Source organism: Elephas maximus, chromosome 17 (genome assembly GCF_024166365.1).
Source record: "Elephas maximus indicus isolate mEleMax1 chromosome 17, mEleMax1 primary haplotype, whole genome shotgun sequence".
NCBI lineage: Eukaryota > Metazoa > Chordata > Mammalia > Proboscidea > Elephantidae > Elephas > Elephas maximus.
Window position 1 is genome coordinate 9,224,572 of NC_064835.1, and position 25,823 is coordinate 9,250,394.

The 25,823-nt window shown below is 38.9% G+C and overlaps 1 protein-coding gene across 2 annotated transcripts in view; it reads right to left on the bottom strand.

Annotated features, from left to right (window-relative positions):
* Positions 1 to 25,823, bottom strand: part of SIK3 (SIK family kinase 3) — a 263,067-nt gene that overhangs the window by 108,866 nt on the left and 128,378 nt on the right. For both annotated transcript variants that reach the window (XM_049857327.1, XM_049857326.1), the window contains exons 2-3: positions 18,415 to 18,531; positions 14,606 to 14,669 (exon numbers count right to left, since the gene is read on the bottom strand). In XM_049857327.1, coding sequence (XP_049713284.1) covers positions 14,606 to 14,669; positions 18,415 to 18,531 — 181 coding nt within the window. The remainder of the gene's footprint in view (positions 1 to 14,605; positions 14,670 to 18,414; positions 18,532 to 25,823) is intronic.

Genomic DNA, 25,823 nt, shown 5'->3' on the forward strand with positions numbered 1-25,823 from the left:
CTCTCCATTTAGGATGATGTTGGCTGTTGGCTTTGTATAAATGCCCTTTTCCTTCTATTTCTATTTTGCTGAGTTTTTTTTTTATCATGAATGGGTTGTGAACTTTGTCAAACGTCTTTTCTGCATCGATTGATAAAATCATGTGTTTCTTGCTTTTGTTTTATTTATATAATGGATTACATGAATTGTTTTTCTAATGTTGAACCATCCCTGCATACCTGGTATGAATCCCATTTGGTCATGGTGAATTATTTTTTTGATATATTGTTGAATTCTATTGGCTAGAATTTTGTTGAGGATTTTTGCATCTAAGTTCATGAGGGATATCGGTCTGTAAGTTTCTTTTTTTGTGGTGTCTTTACCTGGTTTTGGTATCAGAGACATGCTGGCTTCATAGAATGAGTTTGAGAGTATTCCGTCCTTTTTTTATCCTTTGAAATACCTTTAGTACTAGTGGTATTAACTCTTCTCTGAAAGTTTGATAGAACTCTGCAGTGAAGCCGTCCAGGCCAGGGCTTTTTTTTGTTGGGAGTTTTTTGATTACCTTTTCAATCTCTTCTTTTGTTATGGGTCTATTTAGTTGTTCTACCTCTGTCTGTGTTAGTTTAGGTAGGTAGTGTGTTTCTAGGAATTCATCCCTTTCCTCTAGCTTTTCAAATTTGTTAGACTACAATTTTTCATAGTAATCTGATATGATTTTTTTAATTACAGTTGGGTCTGTTGTAACATTGGCCCTCTTGTTTCTTATTCAGGTTATTTGCTTCCTCTCCTGTTTTTCTTTTGTCAGCTTGGCTAATGGTTTATCAATTTTGTTAATTTTTTCAATGAACCAGCTTTTGGTGTTGTTAATTCTTTCAACTGTTTTTCTGTTTTCTATTTCATTTAATTCTGCTCTAATTTGTATTATTTCCTTTCTTCTGGTGCCTGAGGGTTTCTTTTGTTGTTCTTTCTTTTTGCTCAAGTTGTAGGGACAATTCTTTGATCTTGACCTTTCTTCTTTTTGGATGTGTGCATGTATTGATATAAATTGACCTCTGACCACTGCTTTTGCTGTGTCCCAAAGGTTCTGATAGGAAGAGTTTTCATTCTCATTGGATTCTATGAATTTCTTTATTCCATCCTTATTCTTCTATAACTCAGTCTTTTTTGAACAGGGTATTGTTCGGTTTCCAAGTGTCTGATTTCTCTTCCCTGCTTTTTCTTTTATTGATTTATACTTTTATGGTCTTATGGTCAGAGATGATGCTTTGTAATATTTCAGTGTTTTGGATTCTGCTAAGGCTTGCTTTATGACCTAATATGTGGTCTCTTCTAGAGAATGTTCCACGTGCACTAAAAAAGTAAGTATACTTGGCTGGTACTGGGTGGAGTGTTCTGTGTATGTCTATGAGGTCAAGTTGGTTGATTGTGGGATTTAGATCTTCCATGTCTTTATTGATCTCCTTTCTGGATATCCTGTCCTTCACTGAAAGGTGTGTTTAACTCTACAATAATTGTGGAGCTATCTATCTCATTTTTCAGTGCTGTTACAGTTTGTTTCACTTACCTTGCAGCTCTGTCATACGATGCATAAATATTTAATATGGTTATATCCTCCTGGTATACTGTCCCTTTAATCATTATATAGTGTTCTCTGTTATCCTTGGTGGTGGATTTAACATTAAGGTCTATTTGGTCAGAAATTAATATTGCCACTCCTGCTCTTTTTTGATTGTTCTTTGCTTGATATATTTTTTTCCATCCTTTGAGTTTTAGTTTGTTTGTGTCTCTAAGTCTAAGGTATGTCTCTTGTAGGCAGCATATAGACAGATCGTGTTTTTTTTTTTTATCCATTCTGCCACTCTCTATCTCTTTATAGGTGCATTTAATCCATTTACATTCAGAGTAATTATGGATAGGTACAAGGTTAGTGCTGTCATTTTGATTATTTTTTGTGTGTTGTTGATAGTTTGTTTTTCCCCCTTCATTTTTCATGCTGAGTAGTTTATCTGTATATATTGTCTTTACCTCTCATTTGTTGTTGTTGATTTTATTTCTGCTGAGTCTCTATTTTTTTCTTGTGTTTTATTTTGATGAGTAGGATGGTTGGTCTCCTTTGTGGTTACCTTAATATTTATCCCTATTTTTCTAAGTTTAAACCTAACTTTTATTTCTTTCTATCGCCTTGTCTTCCTCTACATTTGAAAGATCTGTAACTACATTTCTTAGTCCCTCTTTCTTGTTTTAAAGTTGTCTCCTTTTACATAATACTATCGCTGTTTCCCTGTTTTGGGCATTTTTTTAATCTGGATTTATTTTTGTGATTTCCCTGTCTGGGTTGACCTCTGATTGCTCTGTCCAGTGTTCCAGTCTTGGGTTGATACCTGATATTATTGATTTTCTAACCAAAGAATTTCTTTTAGTATTTCTTGTAGCTTTGGTTTGGTTTTTACCAATTCTATAAACTTCTGTTTATTTGGAAATGTCCTAATTTCACCATCATATTTGAGAGACAGTCTTGCTGGATATAAGATTCTTGGCTGGCAATTTTTTTCCTTCATTTTTTTATATAAGTCATCCCATTGCCTTCCTGCCCACGTGATTTCTGCCGAGCAGTCTGAGCTTATTGTTATGGACTCTCCTTCATAGGTGACTTTTTGTTTATCCCTAGCTGGTCTTAAAATTCTTTATCTTGGTTTTGGCAAGTTTGCTTATAATATGTCCTGGTGACTTTCTTTTTTTAAATCTACCTGATGTGGAGATCGATGATCATCTTGGATAGATATCTTCTCATCTTTCCCAAAATCAGGGAAGTTTTCTGCCAACAAATCTTCAACAATTCTCTCTGTATTTTCTGTTATTCCTTCCTGTTCTAGTACTCCAATCGCTTGTAGGTTATTTCTCTTGATAGAGTCCCACATGATTCTTAAGCTTTCTTCATTTTTTAAAAATTCTTTTATCTGATTTTTCTTCAAATATATTGGTGCCAAGTGCTTTATCTTCAAGCTCCCCAGTTCTACCTTCCACTTCCTCAATTCTGCATCTCTGACCTTCTATTGAGCTGTCTAATTCTGCAATTTTATTATTAATCTTCTGAATTTCTGATTGCCATCTCTATGGATTCTTGCTGCTTATTAAATTTTTCATTATGTTCTTGGATAAGCTTTTTATTTTCTTCAACCATTTTATCTGTGTGTTCCTTGGCTTGTTCTGCATATTGCCTGATCTCCTTCCTGATGTCTTGAGGGGTTCTGTATATTAATCTTTTGTGTTCTGCATCTGGTAATTCCAGGTAGGCACTTTCATCTAGAAGATCCCTTGATTCTTTGTTTTGAGAGCTTGTTGATGTGATCATGGTCTGTTTATGTGATTTGATATTGACGGTTGTCTCTGAGCCATTTATACGTTATTGCATTAGTTTATTTTATGTTTGTTTACTGTATCGTAGCTTCTTGCTTTGTTTTGTTTTAATATGCCCAAATGGGTTGCTTGAGTTAGCTAGCTTGATTATTTTCACCTTTGAAGCTAGATGGCTAGAGCTGTAATCAGGTATATCAGTCTAGGAATCCATTCACTTTTCTTGTATGGATTCAGCTCAGGTGTCCAGGTAGCTGGTCAACAAGTGTGTGGTACAGGCTCTGTCCTACAGTCTTAGAAGGACAGGGGTGATTGGTATAGGTACCGGTACCTGATTGTAGCAGGTGGTCATGCTCTCAACAAGGCAGGGGGCTGAGAATCATCCCCCAGGTGACTCTGAGGAAAGCACATCCCTCTTCCCGAGAGTGTATAGTTTCGGTGGGTTCTGCAGATGGACCATGGGCACCCAATGCTTTTGGTTGTAAGGACTGGGGATACGAGTTATCCTTGGACCCCTGTCGCGGGTGGCTGGGTGACCTGAATGGAGCTACCAGTCCTTAGGCCCCTGACATGGGTAGATGAAGACCCTGTTTAATAGGCTGTGCAGCTAGCTGCGTCTCCCTTAGGAAAATGCGGCTGAACGCTACTACCAGCCTGCCGCAGCCACTCCAAGGAATGGTGCCTGAGGGATCCTGGCGATTCGGGTCCAGCAACTCCTCTCTGCGTCTGATCCATCTCTCCCTCCCCCTGCCGCTCAGTCCATTCTCTAAGTTTGCCTTTGATGTTCAGGGCTCCTAGCTTGTCATAAATATAATTGTTTCACTTGTTTTTTCAGGTCTTTGTTATACGAGGGATTGCCGGAAGCATCTGGCTATTCCACCATCTTGATGCTGCCTCTCCTCCAATTTCAGCAGTTTGTTTCTTAATCTGCCAACAACACTAGGATAGCGTTCCCTGCTAATCCCCCCTCCACCTGCAGCAGAAACTTCCAGGGGCCATGATTCATCCACTCCTCACCCCATTATAGTCTGGTTTCTACTTCTATTACGCTAGTGAAATAGCTCTAATAAGGGCACTACAAATATCCTTGTGATAAATTCAGAGGCTACCTTTCGGTCCTTAACACACATGACCTTTCCAAAACATTTAATGCTGATCCTTTGAAAATCCCATTTCCCACAGCTTTTATAAGACTATTGTCTTGATTTGTTTCTTATTTCATAAACAGCTTCTTTTTTATTTTCTTCATGGCCTCACTTCCTCCAGCAACAACTTAAACACTTATTTGTTTGTATTAGATTGTATTCCATTACCATCATTATTTATCTTGAGGTACAAACTGTCCTAGAATTGGCCAGTGGAAGCCTCTTCAAGGTGACTCCTGTGTCCTTCTGACATGTCCTACCATTCTTTGAATACTTCCAAGCTCATTTTGTGCTTTCACTGCCCTGGCCTTAGAATCAGTCATTTCTCCTTTCAGTGGAGGATGGTATTTAAAAAACACAATCTGGTTAATTGGCACTCACTGCTCCTTGCGTGTCACTGCTTCTAGGTTCTTCCATCAGAAAGACACAGGAATATATGTATACATACACATGCACACTACGTGTATTTATAACTACATCTTACTTATAAAAACAATGAGTTCACACCAATAAGCCCAATTCTAATTCAATATCATGAGACTCTTCCTATCCTTCATCCTTTTCATGTTTACAAATACTTTCTTCAACAATAAGAAACTTGGGTCTCATCAGTCTCGATATATAACCTGCTCAATATATTTAACTGCTCATCAATTTATTTATTTCCTCAATGTAAACAATTTCCCAACCACGCTTGCCATCTCCTCGATCTGCAAATTCCATGCTCTGTGAATCATGTCCTTCAGTACTAACTTATGTGCCTCCACCTCCCCCGTTCAGTGCCTGGCTACATCTTGCCTCCCCCTTCTATACCCCTAGCAACCCTCACCCTGTATCCTTGGGCCTGATGCTTCTCCCCGTAGCTCCCTATACTCCTCCTCATTGTCCTCAGGACCCCCTATGCTGATTCCTCCAACCAGGAAGAAAGAGGAAGGGAAAGAAAAGAAGGGGATGCAAGTAAGGGGGAAAATAGGGGAAAAGAGGAGGGAAAGCAAGTACGTTCTCTATTACTACTTGCTAGCAAAGGACCTCTTCAAAGTGTTGAAGAGCAAAGATGTCACCCTAAAGACTAAGGTGCCCCTTGCCCAAGCCGTGGTATTTTCAATCACAGCATATGCATGTGAAAGCTGGACAATGAATAAGGAAGACCGAAGAAGAGTTGATGCCTTTGAACTGTGGTGCTGGCAAACAATATTGAATATACCATGGACTGCCAAAAGAAGGAACAAATCTGTCTTGGAAGAAGTGCAGCCAGAATGCTCCTTAGAGGCAAGGATGGCGAGACTGCATCTTACATACTTTGGACATGTTGTCAGGAGGGATCAGTCCCTGGAGAAGGACATCGTGGTTGGCAGAGTACAGCGTCAGTGGAAAAGAGGAAGACCCTCAATGAGGTGGATTGATGCAGTGGCTTCAACAACGAACTCAAGCATAACAATGATTGTAAGGATGGCACAGGACTGGGCAGTGTTTCGTTCTGTTGTGCATAGGGTCGCTATGAGTCGGAACCGACTTGACGGCACCTAACAACAACAACAAAGCTATCTTGGGTTTTTAATTATATATTAATCATGCTTTATCTACTCTTTCTAGTCTGAAGATTGTATTCCAAAATGTAGATGGGTCTTTTCCCTCACCATAATCTGTTGGTTTTTCACCATTCAATTCAAGCAGAAAGCCCACTCTTTTCCAGTGGTTCTTGGTTTTTCCTAGGATTTTTTTTAATAAGCCTTGATTCATTCCTACTCTTTGCATTGTTGATATTATTCACACAAGCTCATTCATTCTTTTTTTTAAACAGCTTTATTGAGATATAATTCATGTAACGTACAACTCACCTATTTAAAGTACACATTTCACTAGTTTTTAGTACAGTCACAGATATGTACAACCATCACCACAGTGAATGTTAAAACATTTTCATCACTTCAAACAGAAACCCAGTACTATCATCCCACTCTCCTCCCTTCCCCTTCCTCCCTGCCCTAAGCAATCACTAATGTACTGTCTCTATAGATGCCCTGTGCTAGCCATTTCATATGAATGGAATCACATAATAAATGGTCTTTTGTAACTGGCTTCTTTTACTTAGCATAATATTTTTATGGTTCATGCATGTTGTAGATGTATCACTACTTCTTTCCTTTTTATGGCTGAATAATCTTCATTGTATGGATATACCACGTATTGTTTACTCATTCATCAGCTGACAGACACTTGAGTGGTTTCTACCTTTTGGCTATTATGAATGCTGCTGCTATAAACATTCCTGTACAAGTTTTTGTGTGGAAATTTGTTTTCATTTTTCTTGGGTATATACCTAGGAGGGAAATTGCTGGGTAATGTGGTAAGTCTATGTTTAATTTTTTAAGGAACTACAAGACTTCTGTCTAAAACAGCTCTATCATTTTATATTCCCACCAGCAGTATATGAAGGTTGTAATTTCTCCATATCCGTGCCTACAACTGTTATCTTACTTTTTGACTCTAGCCGTTGTAGTTGGTATGAAGTAGTATCTCCCTGTCTTTTTTATTTGCATTTCCCTGATGACTAATGATGTCAAGTGTCTTTTCATGTGCTTATTGTCCATTTGTATATCTTCTTTGGGGAAATGTCTTTCAGACTCCTTATCCATTTTTTAATTGGGTAATTTGTTCTTTTATTATTGAGTTGTAAGAGATCTGTAGGTATTCTAGATACAAGTCCCTTATCAGATACATGATTTGCAAATATTTTCTTCCATTCTCTGGGTTGTCTTTTCACTTTCTTGATGTTGACCTTTGACACACACAAGTTTCTAATTTTTATGAAGTCCGTTTACCTATTTCTTTTGTTGTTTGTGCTTCTGGTGTCACAGCTAAGAATCCTTAGCCAAATCCAAAGTCGTGAAGATTTACCCCTATGTTTTCTTCTAAGAGTTCTATAGTTTTAGCTCTTACATTTAGGTCTTTGGTCCATTTTGAGTTAATTTTTATATACGGTATGAGGTAACAGTTCAACTTCATTCTTCTGCATGTTATCTAGTTGTACCAGCACCATTTATTGAAAAGACTATTCTATCCCCATTGGATGGGTCCTAGAATCCTTGTGAAAATCAGTTGACCAGAGATGTGTGGGTTTATTTCTAGATTCTCAATTCTATTCCATTAATCTATATGTCTATACTTATGCTAGTACCACACTGTCTTGATTACCATTACTTTGTAGTAAGTTTTGAATTGGGAAGTATGAGTCCCTCTACTTTGCATTTTTTCAAGATTGATTTGGCTATTTTGGGTCCCTTAAAATTCCATATAAATTTTGGGATAAGCTTGTCAATTTCTACAAAGAAACTGGCTGGGATTCTGATGGCGATTACACTAAATCTGTAGATCAGTTTGGGGAATGCTGTCTTCTTAACAATGTTAAGCATTCCAATTCACAAACATGGGATGTTTTGCTGATTATTTAGATTCAAATCCACTTTATCTTTTGTTTTTTATGTCTCATATACTTTTGTTGCTTCAGTTTTCCTTTACTGCTATTTTTTTTTTGCATTAAATGAATATTTTCTAGTGTAGCATTTAAATTTATTTAATGATTTTTCACTATTAAAAAAATTTGTAATGGTTGCTCTGGGGTTCATGGCATACGTCTTAATGAGATCAGGTTCTGACTTATACTAGCTTAATTTTGTGATATATAGAAATATTACTCCTATATAGCTCTATTCCCCTTTCTTCCTTTTTGTGGACTGTTGTTACATGTATGACCCCTATTAATATTACAAACCTAGCAATACACTGTTATATTACTTTACCATCTGTGGTCATTTCCGTAGCCCAGTACAGCTTTGCTCCTACCTGCTTTCTTTGTGCTATTACTGGCAAATATATTATACATGTATTTCTATATGTTATAGGCTCAACAATGCATTATATATGTATTATTTTATAGTTATTTTTTAAATCAGTTTAAAAGAAAAACATGTATTTTAACTGTCTTTATAATTACATAATTACCTTTACTGATGATGCTCTTTGCTTTTTAATGTGACTAGAATTAGTTCAGCCTGAAGAACCTTCTTTAGTATTTCTTGTAAGGTGGGTCTCCTAGCAACGCATCCTCTCAGTTTTTGCTTATCTGGAAAAGTCTTTACTTCACCTTTATTTATGAAAGATAGCTTTGCTGGATATGGAGTTTTTGTTTGATGGGTCTTTTTCTTTGAAAACTTTGAAAATGTTATCCCACCACCTTCTAGACTCCATTGTTTCTGCTGATAAGTGAGCTGTTAATTTTGCTGGGGTTCCCTGGTAAGTAAGAATCTTTTTCTCTTGCTGCTTTCAAGATTTTACTCATCTTTGACTTTCAGTATTTTTACTATGATGTGTTTGTCAATCTCTGGGTACTTATCATACTCGGATTTGGCCAAGCTTCCTCAATGTGTACGCCATTGTTTTTTAAATAAATTTGGGAAGTTTTTAGCTAGTATTGCTTTGAATATCTCCATCTTTTCTCTGCTGAAAGAAAAATCTGACTAATGAGTCAATTAGTGTTAAAAGTTTATTGAATGAGAAAGCTGTTCACAAACAGAGACCTCTCCAAAGACAGGAGCTCCTCACACTACAATTCTGATCAGTTTATATATAGTACAGTTAGGGGATTTCCCAAAGGGGAAAATTAAAATGATTGGTTGGCATTCACTTAATTAGCAGAAGTTAGGCTATCTAATAGCAGTACTTTAGTTTGAATTGGTTTATTAAGCTTGTATCTACATTCTATAGGCTAGTTGTGGCTTATCTAATTCTTTACAATTCTTTCTAACTTTGCTATTTTAAAATTTTTAGCATAACTTGGAAACCCTGGAGGCACAGAGGTTAAGAGCTATGACTGCTAACCAAAAGATAAGCGGTTCAAATCCACCAGACGCTCCTTGGAAACCATATGGGGCAGCTCTACTCTGTCCTATAGGGTTGCTATGAGTCGGAATTGACTCTATGGCAATGGGTTTGGTTTTCTGGTTTGAGTTTTAGCATAACTTTACCCAGCACTGCCTTTATTATGAATTTTTAGTTTCTAGGAAAGGTGAAATTTTTATCAGTTTCTGGGAAGGGTTAAGGCTTTATCACAAGTTTCTGAGAAGTGTTAAGCCTGGAGTCAAACAGATACCTTTACTAGAAGTTCTCAGTTTCTCTCTAACACCTTCCATTACTCCCATTACATGTATGTTGGTATGCTAATGATGTCCCACATTTTTCTGAAGCACTCTTCGTTTTTCTTCCCTCTTTTAACTCTGTTCTTTGGCTTGCATATTCTCTATCAATTTACCTTCATGTTCACTTATTGTTTCTTTTGTCAGTTCAAATCTACTGTCGAGCCCCTCTAGTAAATTTTTTATTTCAGTTATTGTACTTTTCAACTCCATAATTTCCATTTGGTTATTGTTCATAATTTCTCTCTTTATTGATATTCTCTATTTGATAAAACACTGTCGTCATACCTTTCTTTATTTCTTTATTCATGGTTTCCTTTAGTTCTGTGAACATGTTTATTATAATGGCTACTTTAAAGTCCTTTTTCTGATAAATTCAACACCTGATCTCTCTCATAGGCAGTTTCTGTTGCCTACTTTTTTCCAAGTGTATGGGCATGTTTTCCTGTTTCTCTGCCTACTCTGTGATTTTTTTTTGTTTGAAATTTCACATTTTAGATAATATATTGTAGCAACTCTGGATAATGGTGCCCCTCTTGTTTGTTTAGTGACTAGCTGGATTATCTTAGTGAAATCTTCTCCTCCTTTTTCCCACCCCCAACAGTGTTCAGCCTCTGATCTTCTTCCTCAGGGGGGCTCAGCTGTGGGTATGCCCACAGTCACTCTGGAATGACAGGGATTTGGGTAGGACACTCTTCCTTTCCCTGAAAGTACCCAGCTGTTAAACTCCACTAATTGCCAGCTGATTGCTCTACTGTTTTCAACAAAGCCCTGGGGCATAAATTGTTCCACAAACTAATCCAATCAATTTCTGGCTCCAGTTTATAAGGTCATCCTTTGGTTTTTGTTCTGAGGTGAGGAGGGCTCTTCCTAGCTGTCTTACTGTCTTCTTCTCTCCTGCAAACTGAAGAGCCTACAGTTTAGCCTGATTGCCTTTCACTACAATCTCCACTGTTCTTGACAGTGGCCTTGGGCTTGAAATCTGCATTCCCCTTTGCAAATGAAGTCAGTTTCTTTGAAAAGGAATTGGGTGTATCTGCGCTTTTTTTTTCTTTTTGAAAAAAAATTTTTTTATTGTGCTTTAAGTGAAAGTTTACATTTCAAGTTAGTTTCTCATATAAAAATTTAGGCGCAGATTGTTATGTGACCCTATTTGCTCTCCCTATAATGTGACAGCACACTCCTTTCCACCCCGATTTCCCATGTCCATTCAACCAGCTCCTGTTCCTTCAACCAGCTCCTGTCCCTTTTTGCCTTCTTATCCTGCCTCCGGACAGGAGCTGCCCATTTAGTCTCCTGTATCTACTTGAGCTAAGAAGCACTCTCTTCACTAGTATCATTTCATGTCTTATAGTCTAGTTTAATCTTTGTCTGAAGAGTTGGCTTCGGGAACGGTTTACGTTCTGGGCTAACAGAGAGTCCAGGGGCTGTGTCTTCTGAGGTCCCTCAAGTTTCAGTCAGACCATTAAGGCTAGTCTTTTTACTAGAATTTGAGTTCTGCACCCCACTTTTCTCCTGCTCTGTCAGGGATTCTCTGTTGTGTTCCCTGTCAGGGCGGTCATTGCTGGTAACTGGGGTGCTATTTTATGGCCTGCTTCTCCTCAGGCAAAATCTCTGAGCCAGAGCTCTGGAGTTGAGGTGGGGACAATGGCAGGCTTATCCATGTGTGACAACCCCACTCTAGGAGCTGGGCACTGGGGGAGAAGGAACAACTTGGATCCTCTTAGCCTGTTTCTCCTGGAATAGAATCACTGCCTCAAGAGCTGTGGCAAGAGTATCAGGGCTCCGGTATTATCAATGTGCCAAGCCCAAGGTAGAATCTCTTCCAATAGTGGGGGATGGGGGCAGGATGAGAAACACTGACGTCCTGCTCCTTGAGAAGAAAGCCCTCTGTCTGTGTCCTTGACTTCAGGAATCTGAAGTAGAGTCTCCCGTTCACTAAGCTGGAAAGGAGGAGGGATGGAGCTGTCTTGGTTCACATACTATGGACTCTTGCCTTTCTTACCCGTTTTTATAGATATTCTTGAATACATGTTTTTTCATTTGCTATTTACCCACTGGGCCATTTTCTGAGGCTTTAAATGGTTGGGTTTTTGTTTTCTTTCTTACAGTTTTCACCAGTGTCACTGCGCAGTGAGTCAACAGACCTACTCTCACTGTTATGCTGGAAGTCAGCCTCCCATTCATCCTTTATATGAAGGTGAAAGGAAGCACTGTGCTACCCATTGCCATAGAGTTGATTCCGACTCATAGCAACCCTATACCCAGTGCCTGCAACCCTATAGGACAAGGTAAAACTGCCCCATACAGTTTCCAAGGAGTGCCCTGTGGATTCAAATTGCTGATCTGTTGGTCTAGTGGTCCACACATGCTGTCTCATTTAATCTTCACAACTGGGAGGGAGATATTACAGATCTTACTTTTTACAGAGCACGAAGCTGAGGCCCAGAATCATTTCATAACTTCTTCCAAGTTAAGTCAGCAAATAGATGGCAAATATCTGATTTAAACCCAAGTTTAACTGCCTCTAAAGCCCATGTTCTTGATTAAGACCTTCCTTTCATCTTTTATACAGATGCTCCTGAAAATCAGTGTTTATGAGATACTTACTGCCCTGTGCAATCAGGATGATTTCTTTAGTAATACAGGATACTCATCCTCATCTAGATCTTTTATAATAATATTACCAAAAGTACTATTCTATACACTTCCTCATCCCTTGGGCTACATTTTCACAGAGTGCATGATCAGGGGTTGTTATCTTTCCTGTAGTTTTAAGATCGTCTTTCCTGAAGAGGAGGAGAGATCTGATCTGCCCCATATCAGTTTCTTTGATTATTATAAACACTAAGAAGACACGGTCACTTTGCTCCCAATCAGTGTCCTTATAAGAGATAAAATAGGCAACAGGTTGCTCAAGGATTTGGGAAATGTTTTGCTTTTTTATAGAACAAAACTTATCAAAAGGTGTCTAGATAATGAAAGTTGTACATTTGCTTTTGTGTGAATTTGTGATCTGAATTAAGGCAGTTCCACCATAACATCTGCCTGGCATGTCAGGCTACAGCGTACTCCCCAATGATATGATTGCTATTTTTCTCTCTCCAAATATTCTCTACCATGCTTATATTTTCTGGTTCATAGATTTCCATATAACCACACCCTCCAAGAAGACTTCCTTGATCTCCTCCAAAAGTTAAGCACTGATCTCACCTATACATAGTTTTACAATTTCCTTTTACATGCTCAGATGTGACACAAAAGTTAAGCACTCAACTACTAACCAAAAGGTTGGAGGTTCCAAACCACCCCAGAGGCACCTTGTTAGAAAGACCTGATGATCAGATACTCAAAGGTCACAGCCTTGAAAACCCAACGGAGTACAATTCTCTTTTTCAACTGTACTTTAGGTGAAGCTTTACAGAGCAAATTAGTTTCTCAGTAAAAAATCAATACACATTGTTTTGTGACACTGGTTGCCAACCCCACAACATGTCAACACTCTCCCCTTCTCAACCTTGGGTTCCTCATTACCAGCTTTCCTGTCCCCTCCTACCTTCTCATCCTTGCCCCTCATTTTGTTTTATGGGCCTGTCTAATCTTTGGGTGAAGGGTGAACCTCAGGAGTGATTTCAGTAGTGAGTTAAAAGGGTATCCGGGGGCCATACTCTTTGGGTTTCCTCAGTCTTATGGAGTACAATTCTGCACCATATGGAGTCACCATGAGTCGGAAGCAACTCAATGGCAACTGGTTTGTTTAGGTTTTGGTGGGGGGTTTGTTTTTGTTTTGCTCAAAGTAATATGTTTATTTATATGAGTGCCTCTTCCACTAAAACAAGAGCTCATAGATGGGAAAACGGTGTCTTAATAGAGTCAGCGTCATTAGGGTATGCAATTAGCATATCATACATACTGAAAGCTTACTATATCTTCTTGAAAATGATGCTAGTCTCCAAACCTTTTAATGGTTTCGTTTCTTTAAAATAGTATCCTCTTCAACACTACATTCTGATTATAAATTTCATGCCATCACCATTAGCTTAGACACAAAAAATATAAGATTGCTGGAGAAAGTTTAACACACCAAAAAATCCATGCAGTCACAAGTGACCGATCATTTACAAGAAGATTTTGCTTTAAAAGTTATATAAAGTACTCAGTTTTATATAATAACAAATTTTTAAATTCTTATCATCCAGATGTAAACCAAAACAACCCCCCCCCCCCACAAAAAAAAGAAACTAGATAAATCTAAGTAATATAAGAAAATTTTCTCTGGTTAGTTGCCCCCCTTTCAAAAAAATTTTTTTTTGGCCAGTTTTTACTGCCTTAGAAAATTAGATTTCCTGGTAACAAATTCTCCTGCTTATTTCTGACATTGTGTTAAGGCTAAGTGTGAGAGAAAAGAATAGCTACTGAAGGCACAACCACCAAAATTACAAGAATCATCAAGGGGAAGTGTGAACACATAGTCTGGAATATAGCTCCATGTTATATTTAAACAAGGTTTAAAGAAGGAATCAAGGTGAGGTTTTTTGCTCCAGTAGCTCTTTCTCATACAACAGAAGTCTACACATTTGTGCCAGTGCTGTTACACTCGGCAACCTCAATTAAAAGCTGGCAATAGGAAGGGCCCTCAGTAGTATGTTCATAAGGGATGTTCGTTTGTGGAGGTCTTTAATCCCAACTTTCAACACCTGATAGAAATAAACAAAACACCTTAACTAAGGAAACATAAAGATGGTGAAGAGATTTTCTTAGAGAAACAAACAAAAAAAAATTAAAATTACTTTGTTGAGAAAAATAACAGCCTTGAAAGACAGTATCATGTGACAGCTGCTCCAGCGATGAAGGCAATGAACAGCTATTTTCATCTTAACTTTACCATGGTGTGTGCAATGGCTGCTTAAAGGAGGCAATAAAGGTACTTACCAAATATTTCCCCTCCACTAGCATATTCCGTCACTAGATAAATCATCCGTTCTGTCTCCATAACCTGGTGCAAAGGCAGAAAAGTGACAGACAGTGACATAAATGGAGGGCTGATACTGTATGAAGACACCAATTTACTCCTCCTTTGTCACTTCCAATACAAACTGCTTAAAGTCGTTGCTTTCAAGTCCATCCTGACTCAAAGTGACCCTATAGGACAGAGAACTGCCCCATGGGGTTTCCAGGACTGTGAATCTTTACGAAAGCAGACTGCCACATCTTGCTCTCGAGCGGCCGGAGGGTTCAAAATGCTGGTATTTTGGTTAGCGGCCAAGAGCTTAATCACTGCATCTCCAGGGCTCCTTAAAGGGTCCTTAAAGGAGATTTTAAACATTTTTGAGGGGAATAGATATAAATGTTATTAAGAAGAAAGGGGCAATAGGTATTCCGCCAAATTTTTAAAAGTAGGAAGTAGTCGCTGTTTGAATGAGAAAGCGTCCTTTTGTTGTTCCATGAAGTCTCTTAAGCTCCATAATACTGAGACGCAAAGAAGTAGCCAAGAACCAAAACTTTAAACGTTCACATTCAGCATCAATTACCTGAAGCTAAAAAAAAAAAACCCAAAGAAAACAAAAAATCCTTAAGGAAAATAATAGAAATCACTTAAGAAATGAACAGAAATCACATAAGGCATTTTTTTTTTAATGCAAATGACAATTTTCCCACCCACTGCTCTGCTCATTTATTCAAAACTGAGAATAATTTCAAATATCCAAAATATAAATTCCTCATTTTTATTTTGGTTTGGTCCCTATTTTATTCTTTTTTAAATTATAGTATGGTCCCTATGTTACTTTTTTTGGGTAGTATGTTGTCAGTCCCTCTATTTTCGCTTTTTCCTTAAACATTTTTTTAAAATACATGCTCATTATAAACATTTTTACATATTTTTTTATCGTGCTTTAAGTGAAAGTTTACAGTTCAAGTTAGTTTCTCATAAAAAAAATTACCACACATTGTTATGTGACCCTAGTTGCTCTCCCTATAACGTGACAGCACACTCCTTTCCCCCTGTATTTCCCATGTCCATCCAACCAGCTCCTGTCCCTCTGCCTTCTCATCTTGCCTCTGGACAGGAGCTGCCCATTTAGTCTCCTGCATTTTTTTTTTTTTTAATCTACGTGAGATAAGAAGCACACTCTTCACAAGTCATTATAAACATTTTAAATACCTGAGGGCAGGTAAGTAAAGAAAAGGACAGAGGTTTCCTTCTTTCTAACACCTTCCATCTGACTCCCCTGAGGAAACATTGCTAATAGCTTACTGTATATCTTTCTGGAGCAGTGTTGTTCAATAGAAACGTAATGTGAACTGATTATGTAATTTTAAATTTTCTGGTAGCCACGTTAAAAAAAGGAAAAGTGAAATCAGTTCTAATAATCTATTTAATTTACTTCACTATATCCAAAATATCAATTTACCAATTCTAAAAAAGTACGCTGCTTAATTTTTTGTAATTAAAATTCAATTCTTCAGTTACTCTAGCCACATTTCAGGTACAATCAATGGCCACATGTGGCTAGTGGTTACCATACTGCATTCCTAGATATTCACTATACTTTACAGTTACATTTATTTGTATCACAGTTACTCTTAGATATCTTTACACACAAATACTATATGATAGTATTAGGTATCACAATAGACCTATCTCTTCTTTTTAATGGTTTCATAGTACTCCATTGTACAAGTGCACATTAATTTTCTAATCCAATGATTTTTTTTTTTAAGCTCTCTGCATGCTGGTGATATTAGCCCTTTGTTATATGTATTTCTTCTGAGCTCTATGTTGATCCATACCACAAAAAGTAAGTACTCTAAACACATGTGAGTGTTTACGGAAAATTAAATTAAAAAATAAATGTCATACTGTATATCTCTTTGTACCTCCAGGCCTTTTATTGATGACAAACGTTCTTTCATTATTAAACTTTTCAAGAGTACAGAAGCTGTTTTTTTTTTTTTCCCCTATATGGTTACCTATACTTGTTCACTCTATAAACCTGCGTTCAGCAAATGACTTGAAAATTACCGCAATATTATATGAAGCCAATCTAACAGCCCTTCACCATGGCAGTTCAGAATCTCCCATTAACAATACCAACTTCCAGAAAGCAAAATTTAAGCTTAAAAGAGAGCACTGTTCAAAGCCAGCACTGGAAGTATGGAAATTCTTATAGGCCAACGAAATCTCGGGTGAGATAGGTAAACTGCTGAATTCAGTTGTAAGGTTTATACCTACAAGTTAACCTCTTGAGAAAGGTCAGCCTAAGCCCTACAATTATGTAAAGATGACTTTTCTTTTTTTTTTTTAAAGGTGAGGTCAAGTAGTTTACTCAGTTGATCAGGATGGGAAGGAAGCCAATGTTAGACATCTGTGAGTTTGCAGCTACAGGTCTTCAGGCAACAGCAGGGAGCTTTCACAGGTTTGCTTCTAGGGCAGAATGGAGGTATGGCTCAACACAATTTAATCTGATGAATTTCAGCAGGTCTGTTTCCACTGACCTAATTCGTTTCATTTATGTGAGCATCCGATTGTAGAGAAGGGCTCTCAAGCTGTAACTACCTTAGACCAACCATACTAGCATCACAACATGCTTTCTTTCCATAAAATGAAGACTGTGAGAACTTGCCCACTGTACCTTGGGTGTGCTTTCTCTACTCTTACACACGATGCCATGCCTGGGCCAGTAGCCATTTACTGCAGATGCAGCGTATGACCGAGTGGGTGGCTACTTCCTTCAGATCTAGGTGAGGGCTGCTCTAGCAGAAAGCAGTCAGCAAGGCTGACCAGAGGCAGAGCCCGTGGATGCCAACACTGCAATTTGAGAAGCACCCCAAAGCTCTACCTCTCCCAAAATATCTCCTGCTCCAGCCTGCTAGGGCCAGGTCCTCCGCTCCCATTCGGGTTGGAACACCAGCCACCAGATTTGCTGCTTTTGCACTAAAGCTAGAGGATCACTGTGACAATGGCATGAAATACGGGTATTTCCTGGGAAGGTAAGAAAACTAGAACAGAAATCTTTCTCATTACATGTAATCAACCCCTTGACTATCAAAATAATCAAATGCTACCTTGGAAAACTGGAGCCCTGGTAGCAGAGTGGTTAAGAGCTCAGGCTGCTAACCAAAACGTCAGCAGTTCAAATCCTCCAGCTGCTCCTTGGAAATCCTATGAGGCAGTTCTACTCTATCCTGCAGTGTTGCTATGAGTCAGAATCAACTCAACAGCAATGGGCTTGGACCTTGGAAAACTAAGTCCAGGACCAGAATTAGAAAAGGGGTAGGCTTTGATTAATGAAAAAAGCCATACTTAACATATGTTTTGTCTTCACAGTTCATAGCACAATCACAGAAATTAGTATTTAAATAATGTCATATTCATCTCTAGCTTTCACCTCTCAAAATTATCTGATCCTTTTGGGTTTCCCATCCTGTTTTAGGATTCTGATCTAAATAAAGTTCTCATCATCTTCTGAATAATTTCTTGGTGTAATTCTCACTAAGAACGAAGTCCAAGTTTTAAAGGACAAATTAACAAAGGCCTATCTGGGTAAGGCAGATCTTACTAATACGAAACCAGGGAAAGCATGAGAATATGAAGCACTGAGTGGGGGAACAGATGGGTGGGAAAAACAGTAGGCTGAACATACAAACAAATAAAAGTCATAGCTATTTACGCACCCACCCTTCTTCAAAGGTAACTATACATACACCTGACCATTCTGAGTTCTTTGCTGTGATCATACCTGGTAGAGCCTGATGATATGGGGATGGCAAAGCATCTTCATAATTTGAACTTCCCGGAAAATCTTCTTTAGATTTTCTTCATCTAGCTGGGTCTTGTCTATGATCTTGATGGCAACCTAATAACAGAGGAAGAAAATTTACTCTGATGCATTATTCATAGCAGTTTACTAAGGAAATTAAATCCGTTTTAAAACATTATATTCCACAAAATACACACTGCCAGTATTTTGTTCACAGAACGTCAGTGAGGAATGTGACTTTACTCTTATAGGAAATGGATTCTGAGCAAGTTGGTCTCAAAGGAACAGACTCCAAATGCTTATGGGTCTTCTGTCATTTCTTAAATTGCTCATATAGTAAAACCCCATGACAAAACAGTTTATTACTCCATAGATGTGGTTGCAGTTTGGGTCAAATCATGCTTCAGTGTAGGAGTGCTATACAGGGCCTCTCATTAAGACAAGAAGCTTGTATCGTAAGTGCAGAATGTTTTAGTAAGGCTCTACCAGAATGTCACGGGGCTTTCCACATTTCACCAGGTGCATACATAATAACAGTAGTAATGGTGGTGGTGGTGGCGGTTACCATATACTGTATGGTTACTGTGTACCAGGCACAGTTCTTAGTGTTTTGCAAGTACTGATTCATTTAAACTTCACAACGATCCCGTATTACTACTAAACACTGTTACGAATAAGGAAACTGAAGCACAGAGAGATTGAGTAATTTACTCAAGATTCAGTAATTTACAGCTAGTATGTGGCAGATTCAGGACTGAAACCCAGGTAACCTGGTTCTTAAAGCCAATTTCTTCACAATAGTGCTATAAAAATCTGAAGAACTTTCTGTACTATATATACCCTGCTTCAACATAAAACATTTTTCTGTTTTGCCCAAACCAGTACTATCAGATATTCAACAGCACAGATATTTAAAAACAGAATCAAAGACAAAGGACTTATTATTTAATCTACCAAGTCTAAATTTACTCATTTTTCTCAGTGAAATACAGAAAACATTTGTGCTACTCCAAAATATCTCTTTATCTCAGTTTCAATTACTCAATCAGTATGCAATCAACATTAGTTGGATGAAGAAGTGCTATTGAAGGGCCTGAACCAGGCAAACTCTAAATCAAACCAAACCAAACCCGTTACCGTCGAGTCGATTCCGACTCATAGTGACCCTTTAAGACACAGCAGAACTGCCCCATAGAGTTTCCAAGGCTGTAAATCTTTACAGAAGCGGACTGCCACATCTTTCTCCCACAGAGCGGCTGGTGAGTTCAAACCGCCAACTTTTCGGTTAGCAGCTGAGCACTTAACCACTGCGCCACCAGTGCTCCTCCCAGGCAAACTCTAATCCCTTCCAATTCTTAAAATTCTGTGATTCTATACACTGGAGAAGACAGGAAAACTTATACTTACTGAGAAAAGAAACAGGGAAGCAAAATGCCAACAGTAAAATGTTTAGCCCAGAGAAATAAAGACTATATGGAACTATACATGACAGGCTATTTAAGTGTAGAAAAGGCTAGCATAGAAGTAACTCTGGAGTTGTTTTAGAGGTTAGAAGGAGGACTAATGGGAGAAAAGCAAAGGGAGACAAATTTCAGCTTGTTTCAAAAACGTTGGTTAAGTGCTCAGCTGCTAACCAAAAGGTCTGCAGTTTGAACCCACCAGCCACTCCACAGAAGAAAGATGTGGGAGTCTGCTCCAGTAAGCAGACTTGGAAACCCTATGTGGCAGTCCTACTCTGTCCTATAGGGTCGCTATGAGTCAGAATCGACTCAACGGCAATGGGCTGGTTTTTTTAAATGATGAAATGAGCTGAATGTAGTAGCTCGAGCTACAACAATTAATCAAACGTGGCCTTATCCTTAAGGAGTTTACAGTCCAGTAGGTGAAGGAGATGCATGAAACAGATAACATAATACAGAGTCAGAAGTACAATCAATAGAGCTATGTATAAGGTATGTGGGGCCCTAGTGGCACAGTGGTATGTATATATAAAGTATAAGTGGGCATTGGTCATTCAGTGATAAAACTCTTGCCTTCCATGTGGGAGATCCAGCCAATGCCCCTTCACGTGCAGCCACCAGCCACCTGTGAGTGGAGGCCTGTGTGTTGCTATGATGCTGAACAGGTTTCGTGGGAGTTTCTGGACTAAGAGTTTCTGGACTAAGACTCCTAAGGAAAAAGGCCTGGGGCAATTTACTTCCAAAAAACCAGCCAGTGAAAACTCTACGGATTACAATGGCCCAATCTCCAACCTATCATGGGGATGGCACAGGACCAAGAAGCATTTAGTCCCATTACGCATGGAGTCGCCATGAGTCAGGTGTTAACTCACAGCAGCTAACAACAACAACACAAGGTATAATAGTAGAACAAAGGATGGAGCAGGACGTTCACCTGGTGAGAAGAGGCAGATGTAGGGAAAGACTTCACAAGAGGCAAAACTTGAGAACGGAAAGACTGGGATAGGCAAAAAGGAAGGCAGAGAATTTTCTGAGGAGAAACAGTACAATCATTAACAAATCTCACCCGCAGCTTGCTCTCCTCTAAGCAGTCTTGAATCACATGACCCTTGACCACTACCATTTCTACTTCTCATTACTGTGCCAGATTACATACAGGACTTAACTCTGGCCAAGGGTCTGGCATCAGCTCCTGATTCTCTCAGAATGGCTTCCAAAACAAATCATGATTCACAATGTCCCTTTATAGAACAAATACCTGGGTCTCAATAATAATTATCGATAAAATCTGACACATGAATGGTACATTGTAGTTTATGGACTGCTTTCAAGTAAATAACAAGCTTAGAAACTTGCAGGCATGTGCCCATTGGAGAGCTTCCCAACTGGTGTGCTGGAAATGGGCTTCAGGTGTGCCCAGAACTGTGTAGGTGGCACTGGATCACCTCCAGACTCAAGCAGCCTCGTTTGTTTACCCCAGGGAAAATATTATCATTTTTTTTCTGTGTGCCATGATGTGTAAAAGGTTGGGAAGCGTCACTAGGATTTATTGTCTTAACAATGGGGGCATCAACTGTCCAAAGATTTGAGCCTGAAATCCCCTTCCTCTGCCCATGCCCTATAAATTGATGACATGTACAGAGTAATTTAAGGGGATGGGGGTGAGCGGGGTAAAGATTTTCAAGGAAACTGGCCACTGTTTTGTACTTTTTCTTACTCCCAAGAGAGTACTAGGTCACTCTATAATTGGGGGAGTCATACAATGGGGCCTCCTGGATTCACAGCCGACTTGCCCTGAGTTTTATTTGCATACTGAGGATCTTTGTAAAGAGAAAACTAAACCTAATGAGAACAAAATTGGCTATTAAGATCTTATAATAAAGACAACCTGCAAATTGGGAGAAAATGTTCAGGAATCGTATGTCTGATAATGGCCTAATATCCAAAATTTCTAAGAAAGTTCTACAACTTAACAATAAAAATACAAACCGCCTGATCAAAAAGAGGCAAAGGACTTGGACAGACATTTCACCCAAGAGGATATTCAAATGGCTATAACCATATGAAAACATGCTCAACATTATTAGCCATCAGAAAACTACAATAAGATACCACCTCACCCCTATTAAAATCGCAATGATAAAAACAACCAAAAAACAGATGTTGTGAGGTTGTGGAGAAATTGGAACCTTCATCTACTGCTGGTGGAAATGTACCAGGGTACAGCCACTGTGGAAAACAGTTTGGTGTCTTCTCAAGAAGCTCAACATAGAACTACCATGTGACTCGGCAATCCCAATCCTAGGTATATGTTCATTGCGGCACTTTTCACAACAGCCAAAGGTGGAAACAACCAAAATGTCCATTAATAGATGAGTGGATAAACAGAATGTGCTATATACACACAATGTAATGCTACTCAGCTATAAAAAGGAATGAAGTCCTATGTTCCTGCATGCCACAATATGGGCGACCCTTGAAAACATCATGCTGAGCAAAGTAAGTCCATCACAAAAGGACAAATATTGTATGATACCACTTACGCAGAATAAGCAAACACAAAGAAACCAAAGATTATTAGTGGTTACCAGGAGTGGGAGGAAGGGGAAAGGGAAAGTTTCTGCTTGGGGAGCACTGAGTTTATGTTAATATCGGTGGAACTATCTGGAAAAGGACAGCAAGAATGGTTGCACAACTTCAGGAATGTAATGAATGTCCCACTGAACTGTATAAGCAGCCTTTGTTGAATTGGCCAGTGTTTTGTTATGTATATTTTCACCACAATAATTTCTTTAAAGATCTAAATATTGGTTAACGTAATGTAATAAAGTAGAGTACGAATGTAGTTTTACATGTTATAATAAGTATATCTGACTTCACATGAAGGGAATATGGTCGAAGATCCACCCCTATATACTGAAACATATTTTTATCTTTTCAGGGGAAATTGTATTACCTGCTCTTAGTAGGTGGATACAGAAAGGTTTTAAAAGATTAAAACATCAACTTCCTATCTACTCCTCAGTGAGATTTAAGATTTCACCACACTGAAGACAAAGTTTTGCCTAGGGCCTGAACATAGCAGACCCCGCCCCCCCCAAAAGGAAGGACTCTGGAGTCAAGCTGCCAGGGTCGACAGGCCCCTTAATCTGTAACCTTGAGCAAGTTATTTAATTCTTCTGTGCCTCCTTATCTATAAAATGATGGCGACAACAGACATTTATTAAAGAGTTGTTGGGGATTAACTAATGCACGCAATCTGCTTAGTATAATGCCTGGCACATGGTAAACACACAATATACATTAACGACAGGTACAGCTGTTGTTATTATTTTTGTGTTGTTTGTTTTTTTAATCAAGTCTTAAAATTTAGGCATTCTTTGGCAAGGATTAGATTTGTTTCACTACGGAACATAATTCTGAATCTGAAACACATTAACTCCTTACTCAAGGGGTGAGTTAAAGGGCCACAAAGCAAAACAGCTAACAATTTGTGGGCAGCATTCAGAAGCAACTATCTGCTGCCAGCCGATGTGGGGAGAACATGGAGGAAATGAGCTGGAAAAATGCGTTCCATTCAGGAGAGTCACACTGAACCACAGGATGGAACCACAGCAAGACCTGACCCTGAGGACTGGGCCAGAGAGCCAGTGGTCAGCTCCTTCACAGCAGGTCAGGTTCCCCTGCCATCTCTACTAAGTAGCTACCACCAGAGAGGAGGACACTTAACAATACAGCAAATGGCACAACTGACTGGTAAGGCTACTTAAAGGGAAAAGCAACTTCCTAAACTCAGACGGCTTCCTTAGCTGCTAACTGCAAAGTAGAGGTTTTCTAAAAAGCAGAAAAAAAAATTAGTAAAACAGGAATTACCAAGTTTGAGAGTAGGTGGTTGGCAAGCAGCTATGATTGTTTTGAGAATACCTGACCAGATAAACCCAGAACTCGACCAGATAAACGAATCTGAAATTTCACAACGCGTTACTGTAGGCTACAAAATACAGGTTTTAGCTTAAAGCACACATCAGCTACTTGAAAAATCAAACACGTCCACATTGTTGTTGTTAGGTACCACTGAGTCAGCTCCGACTCACGGCAACCCAATGTGACAGGGTAGAACTACCCCATACGGTTTCCAAGGCTGAAATCTTTATGGTAGCAGATCATCGGGTCTTTCTTCTGCAGAGCCCCTGGGTGGGTTCGAACCAACAAACTTTCAGTTTGTAGCTCAGCATTTAACCGTAGAGCCACTGGGGCTCCTAAATATGTTCATGGCAAAAAGGTAAACAACCCGCTGCCGTCGAGTCAATTCCCACTCATAGCGACCCTGTAGGACAGAGTAGAACTGCCCCTTACGGTTTCCAAGGAGCGCCTGGTGGATTTAATACTGCTGACCTTTTGGTCAGCAGCCGTAGCTCTTAACCATTACGCCACCAGGGTTTCCAAAAAGGTAAATAGGTAGGTACATAAAGGACAAACTCTATAAAAGAACAGGTTTTTAGATTGGTGATGAAAATCAATGAATCATATGCTTGCACTTACATATGAAAATTTATTCATTCTTCAACAAATGAATACAGAAGCTCCCCATACCTTACCGAGAGACCACATATTTTCTAAGTTTGCCTGCTCTGCGGAGAATTCTTTTATCCTGCAGACAGCATGAGCATGTTAATTGGCAATCCCACATTGATGAAACATGACATTGAAACTGTATCATATGCTGCTAAGTAGACACAGATCGTGGAAGTCCTCAAGAATTTCCCCACTCAAGATATTTCCATTCAATAAACTCTTCTTTTTTCACTGGCACGCGTTAAGAAAAAAATTAAATTTAGATCATGTCCAAAATTAAAGTCATAGTTCTTTATTATTCATTCTAAAAGTGGAAAACAACCATTTTCCTCTTTTAATTCTCACTTGTAAAAACTATAGTTCCTTTAACTCTTACCTCATTGTGGTAAGCACAGTACTGTTTATAGGGAATAAAGCTGAAAAAAAAAGAAAATAGTGGTTTCTTCAACAATTGGCAATAATTCACTTTCATATCCTGACACCCCATTCACAGGCAAGATGAGGTAACAGAATAAAAGCCAATGAACCAAGGGAATGGTTCAGCATTTAGATGAAAACTTACCACCCTTCTTCCTTATCCTTTTCCTTAGAAATAAATCTGTAAAGTAGGTCTCTTTATTTAGGGATATGCTACGACAAATGGGTACAGTTAATGGAAAATGCAGACTGGAAGTGCTAAAATTCCTCCAAAAAAGAGAAAGAGCCCTCCCTTAAACCGGTATGCAGATGTATATACAATATTGTTGTAAGGTGTCGTCAAGTCAGTTCCAACTCACAGCGACCCTATGTACAACAGAACAAAACACTGCCCAGTCCTACTCCATCCTCAAAATTGTTGCTATGTTTGAGCCCATTGTGGCAGCCACTGTGTCAATCCATCTCGTTGAGGGTCTTCCTCTTTTTTGCTGACCCTCTAGTTCACTAAGCATGATGTCTTTCTCCAGGGACAGGTCCCTCCTGATAACATGCCCGAAGTATGTAAAACCAGGTCACACCATCCTTGCTTCTAAGGAGCATTCTGACCGTACTTATGCCAAGACAGATCTGTTCGTTCTGTTTGCAGTCCATGGTATACTGAATATTCTTCACCAGCACCATAATTCGAATGCATCAGTTCTTCCTTGGTCTTCCTTACTCACCATCCAGCTTTTGCATGCATATGAGGCAAATGAACATACTATGCCCTGGGTCACGCACACCTTAGTCCCAAAGTAACACCTCTGCTTTTCAACACTGGAAAGAGGTCTTTTTGCAGCAGATTTGCTCAATGTAATACATCCTTTGATTTCTTGGCTGCTGCTTCCACAGATGTTGATTGTGGATCCAAGTAAAGCGAAATCTTTGACAACTATC